Source organism: Rhinatrema bivittatum, chromosome 3, assembly GCF_901001135.1.
Source record: "Rhinatrema bivittatum chromosome 3, aRhiBiv1.1, whole genome shotgun sequence".
NCBI classification, from domain to species: domain Eukaryota; kingdom Metazoa; phylum Chordata; class Amphibia; order Gymnophiona; family Rhinatrematidae; genus Rhinatrema; species Rhinatrema bivittatum.
The window spans coordinates 316982433-316999644 of record NC_042617.1 but is presented as its reverse complement, the minus strand read 5'-3'; the positions used below and the strand labels follow the sequence as shown (position 1 = coordinate 316999644).

Genomic DNA, 17212 nt, shown 5'->3' with positions numbered 1-17212 from the left:
AATCAGGCCTACCATATCTTCTAGGTTCACCGTGATTTGATTCAGTCCATGCCACATGGCTATTGGGGAGGTGCCGATTGCTGCTACTGACACTGAAGCTCGTTCTGCTGCCTCCTCTGTGCAGGCCCCGTGGGCTTCCACTTTCTCCATGCTGATCTCGTACATTGTGAGATCCGCATAGAGAAAGTGATATTCTTGCACATTCCCAAAGATTACATGTGCCAATCACTAAAAAGTAATTTATTTTGTTTTTTACCTTTGCTGTCTGATCTTCATTTTCTAATTGGTTGGTCACAGGCTTTTTTTTCCCCACCATCCCTTTCTTATTTTTTTGCCAATTCCTTTTATATTGTCTTTTTTTCTGTTTCTTTTCTCTCCATCTTCTTCCCTCAAACACACAGGTTCTCATTCTCTCATGCATTTCTCTCTCTCTCACACACACAGGCTCTCACTGTCACATGCTCTCTCTCATACAATCATTCATACACCCAGTCTCTCACTGGCACATGCTGTCTGATTATCACACACACAGGCTCTCTCTCACTCCCAAATGCTATCTTGCTCAAGCACATGCCGTCTCTGCAAACATTCAGGTCCTCACTCTCACACACAATCTCTCAACTCATCTCATACACGTGCACACACACACACCCCCTCTACAGACCCTCAGCCTCTCTCTCACCTCTGGGCCTCCTCTTCGCGGGTTGTCGCAGGATGGGCTCTGCGGCAGCCCTGCTACCAGGCCTCTTCCTCTTCTTGGGCTGCTGCGACTTGGGATTCGCGGCTGCCCATAAACGCAAGCGCTGCTCCTCTTCTGCACACGCCGATGCTTCACCTCCTTCCAGCCCACGTGGCTCCGGCAACGTTTACTTCCGGGGCCGCACAGGCAGGAAGGAGGAGGAGCATCAGCGCATTTAAACGTGATCTTTTTCTTCGGGCCGCGGCCCTGCCTATCGCTGCACCCGGGGGCATTGGGGGGGTGGAGGGGTCCGGAGGGTGGGGGGATACTAAAAAACTAGTTTTAAAGGGTCGGTGCAGCCGATATAAAAAAAAAAAAAAAAAAAAGGGCTCGGCACAGCCGATTAAAAAAAAATTCTCGATAGTCCACGAAACGCTGCGCGTGTCAGCAAAAAGTCTCGGCGTGTCATAGGTTAGCCATCACTGCCCTAGACTGTGGTGGGCATTTATTTCCAGCTTATATATACCATACCGACAGCAAATGGTGACTGGAACGGTGAACAACCACATATCAAAACATACAAATACAATAACAAAAGTTAAACAAATTATTTAAAATCGAACAAAAGATCAGAGCATCTAAAAACCTTTCCATGGCTAGGAGAGAAAAACAACACATTTCTTCTATCGCTGAGATTAGCAACCCCCTGTTGGAAAAACCAGACCTTCACTTTCTGTCAAAAGACCAAATAATTGGTCTCAAGCCTAATATCCAATGGGGCAGAATTCCATAATTCTGGACCCATAAGTGGAATAACTATTTTTCTACAGCCCACAGTACGCATCTCTCTAACCAATGGAACTGAAAAAAGAGCTCTCTGTACAGACAGCAGACTCACTCGTAACAAACTCTCACCAAAACCAGCTGAGTCTGGCACCCGAGCATCCAGCCTGCAATGCTTGGCCAAAGAGTACACAGTAGACCAAGTAGCCACCAGACAGATCTCCTGCGGTGAAACCAACTGACAGTTAGCCCAGAATGCAGCCTGCACCCTAGCAGAATGAGCTTGCAGCCCCTCTGGGACTGGGACCCCTTTACACATATGTAAGTCAAATCAATGGCCTCTTTCAACTACCGGCAAATAAGTCTCTTTTGAAGCCTTGTTCCCATTATTTCGACCACTGAATAGAACAAACAATTTGTCCTATGAAAAATTGTTGGTGATTTATAAATAGCATAAAAACACGGCACACATCCAACAAATGACGTTTCCGAGCATGTGGAGAATATGACTCCAAATTTCCAAAGGCATCTGACTTAAATGAAACAGACACAGCACTTTCGACCAAAAAATAAAGGAGTTGTGCGCAGAAATAACCCGGCCTCCGAAAACTGGAGGAAAAGGTCTCTCCAAAACACACTTCAAACAAATCTCTGCAAAAAAGACAGCCTTCAATGCACGGTCCTTCAAAGTCGCATTTCTCCATGGCTCAAAAGGCGGATCATACCACACCTGCAAAACCAAATTAAGATTCCAAGGAGAAACCACCCATCTCGCCAGAGGTCACAAGTGCTTCACTCCCTTAAGGAAATGCACTATGTCTGAATATAAAGCCAGGGAGGATTCATGGAATATCCCTCTGAGGTAATTCAAGGCAGTCACCTATACCCTTAAAGAATTCAGGGCCAGACCTTTTTGTAGGACCCTCTGCAAAAAGGAAAGAATCCAATGAATAAAAGTGTGAAGCGGAACATCCCCACCTCAAGACACTGCAACTCAAAAACTGTCCATTTCCAAACATAAGCCAAGGAAGTAGAGGTTCTTCTCACCTGAAACAAAGCAGTCATTTCCTGCAAATATCCTATCAACCTCAATCTATACTACTCGAAAGCTAGGTGCAACCGGTAGATTTACCAGATCTGTAAACCATGGATGCCACAGCTATTCGAAAGCCACCACAATCACCTCTCTGCGACGAGTCTTCTTTACACTTTAGGACTCTACCTATCAGGGGCTAAAGAGAAAAAACACGTATTACACATAGCCACGATTGCAAGATCAAAATCATTTGCTCCCAACTCTCGACTGTGACTGAAGAACTGCAAAGCCTGGACGTTTTCTCCTACATCATGAAGTCCAGCTGAGAAACTATCCACTTTAGGTGAAAGAGACATTGCTTCGTACACCAACTTCCACTCTCCGAGGTCCAGAGTGTGCCTGCTGAGAAAATCCACCTAGACATTCTCCACCCCAGCCACATTAGACACTGGCAGAACAAATAGATGATGCTCCGCTCAGTGAAACAACTCCTGGGCCTAACACCACCGCTGGGCTCCAAGGATCCCCTTGCTGGTTGAGGTAAGATACCGCCACCACACTGTCTAATAAGAATCTTACTGCCTGATTGTAAATTATTGAAAGATCTTTCCTTCCGAATCGTTCTGGTTTCTAGCCAGTTGATGGATCAGGATGCCTCCTTCGCTGACCGCCATTCTTACACTATTTTATGCTATTTGATCCTGACAGATGGCCCCCATCCTGTAAGATTGGCATCCTTAGTCACCACAATTAAATATGGGATTTTCCAGCCCTGGCACCTTTTCATATTGGCTTGTGAAAGCCACCAAGAAAGACACAATCTGGACTCCCGAAGGGGCAACAAAGCTTGAAATTCTGTTTGAGCATTCCAGCATGACATCTGTGCCTTCTTAAGCAGTCCTATATGCTTGATCATCCAGAGAACTAGGTCCAAATGCCATGAAGCCAAGAACATGCAAGTGATCCCAGATTCTGAGAACCTGAAGATACAGCTTGATCTGTCCTTGCAGCTTCAATATTCTCTGTAGAGAGAAAACAACTTGTGTATCTTGGTTCCAAAATATGTGCCCCCCCCACCCCAGGTATCCCAGCAACTGAGAAAGCCCAGAGCTTGCAACTTCAGCACCATCTTGTGATTACAGCCTTGGCAAACATCTTCAACTTTGTCCAAGTAAATCAACCAAATAAGAGTGTATCAGAATACCTTTTCTTCACAAGGCCACTGCTGCAACAATCATCTCTTTGAAGACTGTGAAGGGCTGTCGCAAATTCAAATGGAAGGGCCCAAAACCAAACACACACTCCCTCAACACAGCAAACATAAGGAATTTCAATGACCTCTCCGAAAGGGAATGCGCAGATACACCTCTGCTCTATCAAGGGACACCAGGAATACCCCTTTCTCGACCACAGTGATCACTGAGTGCAGAGGTACCATCCACAGGTGAGGCACTCGTAAGAACACTCTTACTCAGACCCAAAATGGGCCAATAAGTGCCTGTCTTTTTTTTGCACCCCTAAATAAATGGAATACCCACCCGACCTATTCCTGTGTCTGGGACAGGAACCACTGCTCCTAACCAGAAGTTTCTTCAGTGAGGACTGAACTGCGCCTTCTCTACCTATGACATACAAGAAGATACCATGAAGGCCTCAAGCCATGAATGAACAAAGTCTAAGGCAAAACCACACCTTATGACAGGACCCAATGATTTAACTTCTCCCCACCCACCCCTGAAAGGACAGATTCATTAGCATACTGACAGTATGACAAGGAAGCTTTCCCCGGAACAAAATGCTGAGGCACCCGGAACTTTACCTATTGGGGAAGATTTTCCAACCCCTCTCTGGTCTTATCTGCTGGCAACTTGTGAGATAGGTATCTTTGAAAGTGATTCACAGACTACTCAAAGTCCTCTGCAAAGGCAGGATGCCCTCAAATGGAGGCTATCTAGCTGCGCATTAGACCATACATCAGCCGTGCCACTATTCAGTCAAAAGAGACTCCTGGCCAAAACTGATACCATATTTCTAGCCGATGTACAAAGCAAAAAACATATAAGGCATCAAGTCTAAAGACCAACCCAGCCTCCAGATGCTCTGCTTCCTTCTCCGAAAGATAGTCCTCAGAGTCTGACATTGGAAATGTGTTGCACCCAACAAAGAAGCTGAGATTCAGGCCAACATCTGCTGCCTAACAAGTAGATTTTTAAAAGTATTGCTCGCATAAAAACGGCCCCATACATATGTATGTGGGTCGCACGTGAGCAATGCAAATTTTAAGAAGCCAGGAAGTACACACATCGAGAATAAGGAAGAAAAGGGACAGGGCACCTTGAATTTTGCAAAGGCTGAATATAGTAACGCGTGCCAAGTTACCTATGTAACTTTAAACCCACCCTGAGTTGAAAGTGCCCCTCTTACAGTGGGAGATATATAGTGTGTCGAATTGTCTCTCTAATAGAGTCTCTCCCCCCATCCCCCGCCGATACGGTCACTTGTACAAGTATGCGTGTAAAGGTTGCACACATTTGCGTGCAGGGTCATTTTAAATGAGATGTGTGTACTTGCATGCATGATATAAAATTAAACATATCTTTATTTGCGTGCCCAATACACGTGTTTGTGGGCGCATGCACTCTCCTTTTAAAATTTACCTGGAAGTATGCAAGCTTAGCAGCTTACTAGCTGACACCAGCGACCTAATATCTAGCTGCCAAGGGAACACCTCATAGAAGGCCTCTTCAACAATGTTAATCCAGCCTCCAAGAGCTTTGCCACCCTGTTTGACAGCACTCGCTTCGAGACAGGAACTGGAAACTGCTGCACATAGTGCACACATTCTCAGGTCATAACACTGACATCCAGTCGCTTTGAGCTCTTAATGCTCTCCTATTTCTTAAATGTTGCAGAACACTCAACAAGCATAGAAGGCCTCCTAACACCTGCCTCTATACAACTAACAATGCTAAGGCATCCAGCCTACCAGGCCAGTTACAGGAGTATCCCAATTATAGACTATTAAATCTTAGGGAAACCCCTAAAGCCCTCCAAAAATTCAGTCTTCTGCTTTTTGAGCCAGCTCCACTCTGCTCTCCTTAATCCCTGGTCCTGCAAGTGCTTGAGTAATTATAGAGAGCACTCGTCCCTCTGAAAAAAAACAGACCAATTTTAGGACATCCCCAGAGCCTCGGGGCTTTCAATCTACTTCCGGAGGATCTCTAGCCCCAATGCAGTCTCCAGGTGGATCTCCCAAATCCAGACTGGACTCAAGCCTCCTTTTCCAGGGGCAGGGAAAAGGACTTCCCAGACTCATTCTGGAAAGACCTGGTGGAAAAAGCACTCAGTTTTCTTTTCTTTAAACTTAAAAAGGCTTTGAACTCCCAATTTCTGCTCACATGCTGAAAACCCCAACCCTACCCACCAAGGGGGTTAAAATGGGAGGATTAGTCTTCTCCACCCCTGCAAGCCCCAGAACTGCAGGAGCAGAACAGAAAATGCCTTCATTCCTGCTCTGCAAGAAATCACAGCAGAGCCTGCACGGGAGCCCCACACTATAGACTGCTACGAGTAGCCATATTATTTATCTTTGCCCGTGAGATTGAGAGCACAAATCTGCCTGCACATGCAGGATTCAGACTGGAGGGTTGCCTCCAAGAACGCCGCTCAAACATGAGGAGGTACTTCCCGTGCTCAGCGGGGACTGCCATGCTCTCAATGCCGCATGGGAGTAAAAGAAACCATCCCGGGCTCACTTCTTCCTGTGCAGCAAGGAATTCTTGGCGCTCCAAGACCTAGTGTGCAGGCTGAATCACCACTGAGGCTCTTCTGCACAATAATGACTTTTTTTTTTTTTAAGAGGAAATCCCCCAAGTCAAAAAAAATCCATGCATGAAGAATAAATCCACTACTTCCCTTTTGTAGTCTTCATCCTGAGCCAGGGGAGGACTCTGTCAGTAGGAGGGAGAAGAGGATCAGGGATGAGGGAGCCAGATGTCTCCCATCTGCTAGCAGAGGAACAAATAACCCACTGGTCCTGAATCCATCTGGCTACACGCTAGGAAATGGAGAAATTACTTACATAATTTCGTTTTCCTTAGTGTAGACAGATGGACTCAGCATCCTGCCCACGGCTGCCCAGGAGAGGCGTCAAGGAATTGCCCATGAGGCAAACCACGATTCCATATGAACACGGGTAAGCCGTTGCCCTACCCCTAGTTCAAGGCATCCACAGTATGACTGGTTTCGGCGCTTATGTTGGTTGAGTACACTGGCAGTCTCCAGTTTTTAATCAAGTTTTGTTAACCAAGGGTTTAATCAAGTTGTATCCAAATTCTAATCAAGTTCTTCGATATATATGTCCACAATGGCTTTTCGAAGAGAATACTGAAAAGCTGAGATCACTGCAGGGGTATATCTTTGGTGACGTCAGCTTTGAACCCTGACTCCGTCTCCCATCTGCTAGCAGAGGAACAAATAACCCACTGGTCTTGAGTCCATCTGTCTACACTAAAGAAAATGAAATTATTAGGTAAGTAATTTCTCCATTATATGGACTGATCTGGGGTATGATCAGGAATGGAGGTTCATGAGATTGGGAGAAGCACTTCCAAAATGTGGCCATGAACGATGCACATTCTTAGAAAAAATTACTTTCACACAAAACCGGAAAATATTCTTTAAGAATGTGCAATTGAGATCCATTGCGGCATAATCACAGATCCTCTACTAAACACAATACCACCTGGAATATGATGCTGTGAAATCTCTAATACAAAGGCAGGACAAGTCAGAATCTGAAGAAAGAAGAAAACTCCAACACAACATGGTGCTTCAAAAGTCCAGTTCAGTGATTTAGCCTGGGACAACTCATCCCTCTGACCCAGCATCCCCACATGGTGTTAGGGACACTCTCTCTTATTATCCAGTTTCCTAAGTATGGTGTTAGGGAACACACTCTCTCTGACCCATTACTAACGCAGTGTCCCAGCATGGTGTTAGGGGACACTCTCCCCTCTCAGCCAGCATCGACCCAGTGTCCCAGCACAGTGTTAGGGGACATGCTCCCCTCTGAGCCAGTACTGATCCAGTGTCCCAGCATGGTGCTAGGTTCTTATATTTCTGTGTCCCCTAAGACTTGTCATACTGGGTCAGACCAAAGGTCCATCAAGCCCATAATTCCTGTTTCCAACAGTGGACAAGCCAGGTCAAAAGTATCTGGCAAGATCCCAAGGGGTAGAGAGATTCCAAGCTGCTTATCCCAAGAATAAGCAGTGGATTTCTGCAACTCTGCCTTAATAATGATTAATGGACTTTTCATCCAGGAACTTGTGCAAACCTTTCTTAAATGCAGCCACATAAATACTTTCACCCCATCTTCTGGCAACAAATTCCAGAGCTTAATTATGCATTGAGGAAAAAAATATGTTCTATTATTAAAATGTATTACCTAGTAACTTCATTGTGTCTCCCTGGTCTGAACTTTTTTGAAAAAGTAAACAACTGATTATTATTTACTTGTTTCATTCCATTCATTTTATAGACCTCTATCATATATCCCCTGAGCTGTCTCTTCATTAAGCTGAAGAGCCCTAACTTCTTTAGCCTTTCCTCATAGGGGAATCGTTCCATCCCCTTTATCATTTTGGTTGCCCTTGTACCTTTTTTAATTCTGCTATATCCTTTTTGAGATGTGGTGACCAGAACTGAACACAATACTCAAGATGAGGTCGCACCATGGAGCGATACAGAGGCATTATGATATTCTCTGTTTTATTCTCTATTCCTTTCCTAATAATCCCTAGCATTTTATTTGCTTTCTTGGCTGCTGCTGCACACTGAGCAGAAGATTTCAATGTATTTTCAATGATGACACCTAGATCCTTTTTTGAGTGATGACTTCTAATGTGGAACCTTGCATTGTGGAGCTATAATTTGGGTTTCTCTTCCCTAAATGCATCACTTTGCACTTGTCCACATTAAATTTCATTTGCATGCCCAGTTTCCAAGTTTTGCAAGGCCCTCATGCAATTTCTCACAATCCTCTTGTGATTTAACAAGATTAGACAGAAATTTTTGAATGGGATACAATACGAAATGGGCAGCTAATGTAAATAATGTAAGACAGGAGTAATGTGATCAAATTGTTTTAGTCCCTAAATCTCTCCCCTCATCCTTTTGAGCAAGTACTCACCCCTGCATCGTGATAATGGAAATTATGAGGCCAGTATTCAAAAGACCAAGGCACTTAACTTTGAAAGTTAGGCAGTCAGTCTTTTGAATTTAAACATTTTTCAGGGTTCAGCACCTAAATTTAGGTTCCTTAAAAGTGGGCAGCCAGGGTGGGAGAAGAAACTTAGGAGTTAGTTACCTGCCTGCTCATTCATATAGCTGGCCTCATTTTATGCATCTCAAGTTAAAGTTAGGCTCCCATAGTTCAAAAAATAAAACTCGTCTAACTTTAGTGCTTAAGTTCCTAAATTTGAAAATTGGGATCTTTGTCAAATCTTTTCCAAAAGCTTCCCTGTGCTGCAAGTTCTCTCCCACTGGCTCTAGGTCCTTACACTGCATGAAAGTTCAGAGTCAGGGCTGCAAACCAGCTCCAGGTTTCCAGGACAGGCTGATCTCATTCTTGGGTTTACCTCATTTCCCTGCATGCAGTGGGGTAAAAGCAGGAGTGAATCTGTCCTGAAAGCAGCTAAGCACAAGATAATTCAGCATTTACTTTCAGAAAAGGAAGTATTATGTGCCTTCCATGCTCACGAAGGAATGACTAAAATGAAAGTCAGTAATTTTAATTGTAAAAAGGCAAGAATCTAGTCTGCAGATGAGTTTACTGATAACCAGAAAATTTGATGTGAAGCAACTGCATGGTTTGCACTGTGATAACTTACTTGAGCAGCTCCAAGATGGCCAATACAATATCATTCACGTAGCAGAAGCCGGAAGCCTCTGATTTCTTGGCATGGTGCAGACCTCCAGCCCAGTTAACAGCCATGTCTGTCTGCTGTCTGTTCAGTTTCACTGCTCCAGCTGATCACATGGGGAAAAAACAAACAATCCCAGTTATAACACCTTGAAAAGGCTTTCAGGATGCTGGCTTATTTCACTCGTTTTCTTTTTATAATTAAGATGCACATATTTTTCAGGGGTTTATTAATCATAATTACTGGATAACTCCTGAGATGTTTCACTTTGAAATACTAAACTGTTCCTATAAAACCATCAGCCATCTAATATGGGACAGTATCTTTTGTACATCATCAGGGATGGATTTAGGATTTTGCTGTCCCTCCACCTCCTGTAAGGGTCTGTTACAGGGTAGCAGCAGGCTGCTCTCTATTGAATGAGATTCAGCAGAGCTGGAAGGCAACATATCTCACTTAGCCTGCAGGCCCTAAACGTTTACAGCCTCTAACAAACATAATGGGTTCCTAATGACAAATCCAGGGCTGTACAGTGCAAAATTTGATTCTCAGATCCTAAAGAGCAGCCCCACACTTTCTGAAGCAATAGTGCAATTGTCTGCTCAGATGTATCTGCAATTACATGTTTCCCATAACCCAGGTGCAAATTTCCAGGCTTCATTTTGCCAATTACATCAGGTCTTGTCATCTGCAATGCAGATAAAAACATAGAAACATAGAAATGACAGCAGAAAAAGACCAATCGGCCCATCCGGTCTGCCCAGCAAGCTCCAACACTTAGTTTCCCATACTTGTCTGTTTCAACCACCACCAAGTTCAGGGCCCTTGTTGGTAACTGTGATTCAAGTTTCCTGCCATTCCCTGTCATTGATGCAGAAAGTAATGTTGGAGTTGCATCAAAGGTGAGCATAAGGCTTAATGGTTAAGGGTAGTAACCGCCACATCAAGCAAGTTACCCCGATGCTTGTTTACCCAGACTGCACAGAGATCAGTGCCTTGTTGGATGTTGTCTGAATGTAAATCCTGTTTTCCACATTTCCCCTTGCCGATGAAGCAGAGAGCAATGCTGTATATGCACTCAAAGTGATGTATCAGGCTTAATTGATTTAGGGTATTGGCATATAGAAGTATAAGGGGCATAGTTTCACAGCTCCTGCCTGAGGGCCTGGGGAAAGGGCTGGTACTGCATGTGCTCACTGCGATGAACCTCTCCCTCTTCATTGGAGGCCAGTTAGAAACCTCTGCTCTGAGGGACTCTTCTTACTGAGCAGGCATATGATGGGAATGCAGCTTTGACTCACTGTTACTAGTAAAAGGCAATGTTATCCAACAAGGTCTGAACGTCACAATCTGGGTAAACAAGTGTGGGGGTAGCTTGCTTATTGCGGCGGTTAGTACCAAACATACTCCTCGTTTCGCAACACCAGCTACTCACGAGCCCCCTAGTTTCGTTGTGTCTTGGTTGCTGCCGAATCCTCCATCCCTGACTTCAGGCTCTCCAAGTCTTTTTTTTTTTGCTGCTGTCACAGGAGAAGCCTGAGGCAGGGCTAGGTTTGGGACAGAATTTAACAAGCATGAACCAGTTAAGTTTCCTGGTTACCAGAGCAGAAAAACGCTGGCCTAAAACATAGTAACATAGGCAGAAAAGGACCAGATGGACCATCCAATCTGCCCAGCAAGCTTCTTATGGTAGTATCTGCTGCTCCATACAGTTCCCCCAAGCCTGATAAGGGTACTAATATTTACAATCAAAACCAAGCAACTGTCAAACCCATAAATTACTGCTACATTTTTACTGGGTGAGGAGCCTTCTTGATAATTTTATTTAAAATCATTTATTAATTAGTTTCTAGATCAAATCTTCCAAAGTGATTTACAACACAAATTTTAAAATAATCAAATAACCACCAATAAATATATACTTGCTCCTTTGAAACTAATACAGAGGAAAGCCACTGTCTTGAGCCGTATAATAAATCCATAAAAAATTCAGAGAGGAGACACATTGTATATCAACAACTTATCATAATCGGCAATGAACAGACTGATTACTAAGGATCATGGTGCTCTTTGCTTTGGGACTTGGCCATAGAAGCAGTCCTGTGCTTTTTCCCTTATGTCTGTGTGTCAGTACCCCAGGCTGTAAAAGTCAGGGCCCATGTTGGTGGCTGTTTGTATCCAGTACCCTCCCTCACCCCCTCCCCCCCACCACCGCACAAAGTGGGAAGCGATGTTGTAGTTGCGTCAAAAGCATCAAGGATATTGATTGAGGGCAGTAATCCCCATGCCTTCTGTTAAGGGTAGTAACTACCTCTCCATGCAGGTTACCCCCCCAAGCACCCTCTTCATTTCCATCTTCTAGTCTTTAGGGATCCACCATGTCTATCCCATGCCCCTTTGAAATCATTGACCATTTTCTTCACCACCTCCTCCAGAAGGGCATTCCAAGCATCCACCACCCACTCCATGAAGAAATATTTCCTGAAGTTGGTTCTGAGTCGCCACCCCCGGCCCCAGAGTTTCAAGACTTGACCGCTAGTTTGCATATCTCCTCTGCACCTCCTCTCTTCCAGAGTATATATATTTAGATCCTTCAGCCTCTCCTCATATCTTCTGATACAGACCCCACACCATTTTGGTGGCCCTTCTCTGGACCGCCTCCATCCTTTTTAAGATACGGGCTCCAAAACTGAATGCAGTACTCCAAGGTGAGGCCTCACCAAGAACCTGTACAAGGGCATCACCCCTTTTTTTTCCTACTGGTTACTCCTCTATGCAGCCCATTATTCTTCTGGCTTTAGCTATTTCCTTTTCACATTGCTTTGCCATCTTCAGACTGCCAGATACTATTTCCCCAAGGTCTCTCTCTCAAGAGAGACCTTGGGGAAATAGTATCTGGCAGTCTCACCTCCATGCACATCAGTGTTTCACTCCCCATCATATACAGCTCTTTTGGATTACCACACTCCAGATGCATGACTTTGCACTTATTGCCACTGAATCCCTGCTACCAAATCTTTGACCCACTCTTCAAGCTTTCTTAAAATCACTTTCCATTCTCTCTACTCCTTCAGGCATGTTCACTCTGTTGCAGATCTTAGCATCATCCGCAAATAGTCAAACTTTATCTTCTATTCCTTCCGCAATGTCGCTCAAAGATATTGAACAGAACCGGTCCCAAAACCAATCCCTGTGGCACTCCACTTAACATGGTTCTCTCTTCAGAGTAGGTTCCATTTACCATTACATGCTGTCTACCAGTCAACTGGTTTGTAATCCATGCTACCACCTTAGTGCTCACTCCCAAGCTTCTCATTTTATTCACAAGCCTAAGTAACCATATCAAAAGCTTTGCTGAAATCCAAAGTAGATCACATTGAGCGCTCTACCTTGATTCAATTCTCTAGGCACCCAAACAGAAAAAAAAAAAAATCTATAAGCCTGGTCTGATGGGACTTTCACCTGGTGAATCCATGCTACCTCGGATCTAGCAAGCCACCCGATTGTAGACAGTTCACTATCCTTCCTTTCAGCAGTCTCCATTAATTTTCCCATCACCGAGGTGAGGCTAAAGGGCCTGTAGTTTTCAGCCTCCTCTCTGCTACCACCCTCGTGAAGAGGAACTACAACTGCACTTCTCCAAACTTGCAGCACCACTCCCGTTTCCAGGGATCTACTGAACAGGTCTTTCAGTGGACCCCGCCAGCACAACTCTAAGCTCCCTTAGTATCCTGGAATGTACCTCATCTGGTCCCATGGACTTATTCACTTTCATTTTACTTGTAGTTTTCCCATACATTCTCTTCTGTAAACTGAGTTTAATCTACCCCATCCCCATCTATGGTCTTGTCAACCAGCAACAGTCCATCTCCAGGATTTTCTTTAGTGAACACCAAACTGAAGTATTTAATATTTCTGCCATTTCTTCATCTCTACACACATTACTCCTCATTACTTTTCAGTTTCACTATACTACTTCGGGCCTTCCTTCTTTCTCTGATATCTGAAAACTGTTTATCACCTCGCTTTACTTCTTTGGCAATCCTTTACTCTGCACGACCTTTTGCTTTCCTGATTTCTTTCATCGTCTCCTTAACTTTCACTAAGTATTCTTCCCGCTGTCTTTTTGGGATCCTTATACTTCTTGAACAGGGTTCTTTTGGCCTTTATTTTGTCAGCCACCTCCTTCGAGAACTAGATTGGTTTCTTTTTCCTCTTACTTTTGACTATTTTTCTAACAAAGAATTGTTGCCTTTGTAAGAGCTCCTTTTAATTTGGCCCACTGTTTCAACTCGTCCATTTTCTCTCAGTCTTCCAGTTCTTCTTCCAGGTAATCCCTATTTTGATAAAGTCCTTATTTGTGAAATTGAAAATTTGTGTCATGTGACTTCTCTGTATCCTGTTCGTGATATCAAACCATATCGTCTGATGATCACTGCTCAAGTGGGCACCTATCTAGACATTATCTCCAATAGCGAACACTAGGTCGAGTATCACTCCCTCCATTGTGGGTTCATTACCATTGTTTGAGCACAGTCCCTTGAAGGACATCCACTATCTCTCTATTTCTTGTAGATTCCACAGAAGGGATACATCAAGCCACATCTGGTAAATTTAAATCTCCAACAAGAAACACTTAACCCTTGTTTCCCACCTTTTGGATGTCTTCAATCAGATCTCTGTCCAATTCTTCTGTTTGAGAAGATCACACCAGTAAAAATGGAAGCACCATCATTTTTTTAGGATGGTCCATAATGCTGATTCTCTACCCCACATCCCTTGCAACTCAGTTGCTTGGATATTGTTTTTGACATAAAGAGCTACTCCACCTTTTCTGTCTTCTGTCGTTCCTAAAGTTATAGCCTGGGATGGCCATATCTCAGTCATGAGAATTAGTGAACCATGTCGCCACAACAGCAACAATATCCAAGTCCACCTCACCATTAGGGCCTGTAGGTCGTGGATTTTATTGTCCAGACTATGAGCATTTATGGTCATAGCTTTCCAGATGCTATTCCTTGACACGTTCTGCTTTTTTGAACTGATTGATTTTGTTACTCTTCCCACTTCCTGTTATTTCTTGCGGGGTGATCTGCCAATTTCACTGGTTACTTCCTGCCACCACTACAACTCTCTAGTTTAATTGCTTGATAATGTATGATCTGAATTTCTCATTTAGCATACCTTTTCTGCCACAGCCAAATGTAAGCCATCCCTACTGCTCCATACATGGCCCCATCCTACAATGTATCCAAAACCACTTTCTTTACACCAGGCTTTGAGCCAGAAATTGAAGTTATCTATATGGCATAGTCTTTCCTTTCCTATGAACAGGTTTTACTTCAAAAAAAAGCAATAGTTTTTGCCATGTCTCTAATCTTCTTCCTTAGATTTTGGAAGTCATGATGTAATTTTTGAATACCATTTCTAGTGAGAAAATTGGTTACCAGATAGATGACAACATTGATATCAGAGTCCCTACTTCCTTCCATAATTGCTTTGTCTATTTGGCCAGTATTTCTACTGGCTGAGGATCCTACATAAGGACATGCCATACTGGGTCAGACCAAGGGTCCATCAAGCCCAGCATCCAGTTTCCAACAGTGGCCAATCCGGGCTATAAGTACCTGGCAAGTACCCAAAAACTAATCTATCCCATGCTACTAATGCTAGAAAATAGCCACTGCTATTACTAAGTCAAATTGACTTTGCGAAGAACGTATCCAAACATTTTTTAAACCCAGCTACACTAACTGCACTAACCACATCCCCTGGCAACAAATTCCAGAGTTTAAATTGTGCGTTGAGTGAAAAAGAACTTTCTACGATTAGTTTTAAATGTGCTACATACTAACTTCAGAGTGTGCCCCCTAGTCCTATTATCCAAAAGAGTAAATAACCGATTCACATGTACCCGTTCTAGACCTCTCATTATTTTAAACACCGCTATCATATCCCACCTCAGCCGTCTCTTCTCCAAGCTGAACAGTCCTAACCTCTTTAGTCTTTCCTCATAGGGGAGCTGTTCCATCCCCTTTATCATTTTGGTCGCTCTTCTCTATACCTTCTCCATCGCAACTATATCTTTTTTGAGATGCGGTGACCAGAATTGTGCACAGTATTCAAGGTGCGGTCTCACCATAGAGCGATATAGAGGCATTATGACATTTTCCATTTTATTCACCATTCCCTTCCTAATAATTCCTTTTTTGACTGCCGCAGCACATTGAGCTGACGATTTCAAAGTATTATCCACTATGACGCCTAGATCTCTTTCCTGGGTGGTAGCTCCTAATATGGAACCTAACATCATGTAACTTTAAGCATGGGATATTTTTCCCTATATGCATCACCTTCAATTATCCACATTAAATTTCATCTGCCATTTGGATGCCCAATTTTCCAGTCTCTCAAGGTCCTCCTGCAATTTATCACAATCGCTTGTGATTTAACTGCTGCTCCCCATCAAAGTGAGTTCCCTCTGATGATTGAGTCTCCCAGCATAAGAAGCTTTCTTTTATAACATTTGACCTTGTTAGAGGGTTTCTGGGTGTGTTGAGTGACTACTTCCCTTTCAGAAATTACTTCATATTCTATTGCTGGGTCTTCTTCATTTTCCAATGTAAATGAGTCATTATGTAAGGGTAACAGCGGGGAGAGAGGGTGTCTCTTCATCAGCCTTATTCTGCCAGAGCCCACTTTTATCCATTTATTCCAGGGTTTCTGAATCCTGGATATTTGACCTCTCTTTGGGAGTGGGATCGGATACACAATGTTTCAAAGGTGGGGAAATTGCACATCTCAGACTCACAGGTCTTGTTTTAGCATGCCCACTGTAAACCATTTGTGCCTGGGTTTTTTATTCCTCTGTGGGTGTTAGGAGAGAGATTCTGGATGCTTCAAGGAAGGGGAGGATTTTTGAAACCTAGATATTTTCTCTGTCATATGAATTAGTCCCTTTTTCATGGCAGACAGCTGAAAGCAAATGGGACAGTCCTTAACTGTCCAAATGATAGGTCTTGGGACATAAGCACAACTGATGCACTGAATAAAGGACATTTTGTTAATAGTGATTAACAAACAAGTTGTGAGATTGGTACTTAGGTTCTATATTATTCACTTAACCTAAGACCTTGGAAGACTATTCAAGAAGGAAACACCCTAGGTTTGGGAGGGAATAAACAGCCTCTCTTTTGATCTGTAGCTGTACCTAGCTTTTATTATTTTCTTGGTTCAATACCCCTTGCTGTGCAACTGATTACACACCACACCCACAACTCTGTTACCTACAGCCCTGTATTTATCTTAAAAACACAGGGAATTAAAATAAGCTGCAAAGATAATAGCTAGACAACAAATGTAAGATTCCAGCAACACACAAAACAAATGGGCCGATTCAATATGGTGCGCTCGGCTGACCACACCGTTAGCCCCCGTTTTCAACACGCTATTTTTACCCCTTATACAGTAAGGGGTAATAGCGCGTTGAAAATGCGCGGCCAACCCCCCCCCCCAAAAAAAACTAATAGCGCCTGCAACATGCAAATGCATGTTGATGAGCCTATTAGTTAGTCCCATGCGATACAGAAAGTAAAATGTGCAGCCAAGCCGCTCATTTTAATCTCAGAAATTAACGCCTACCCAAAAGGTAGGAGTTAATTTTGGCCAGCACCAGGAAAGTGTACAGAAAAGCAGTAAAAACTGCTTTTCTGTACACCCTCCAACTTAATATCACAGCGATATTAAGTCGGAGGCCCCCCCAAAAAAAAAATGTGCCCGCAGCCCGTG

General features: G+C 43.6%; 1 protein-coding gene across 1 annotated transcript in view; it reads right to left on the bottom strand.

The window, feature by feature from the left end:
• The window catches only part of HDAC2 (histone deacetylase 2), a 148728-nt gene that overhangs the window by 89428 nt on the left and 42088 nt on the right, over positions 1-17212 (bottom strand). The window contains exon 5 of the mRNA XM_029595238.1: positions 9392-9530. Coding sequence (XP_029451098.1) covers positions 9392-9530 — 139 coding nt within the window. The remainder of the gene's footprint in view (positions 1-9391; positions 9531-17212) is intronic.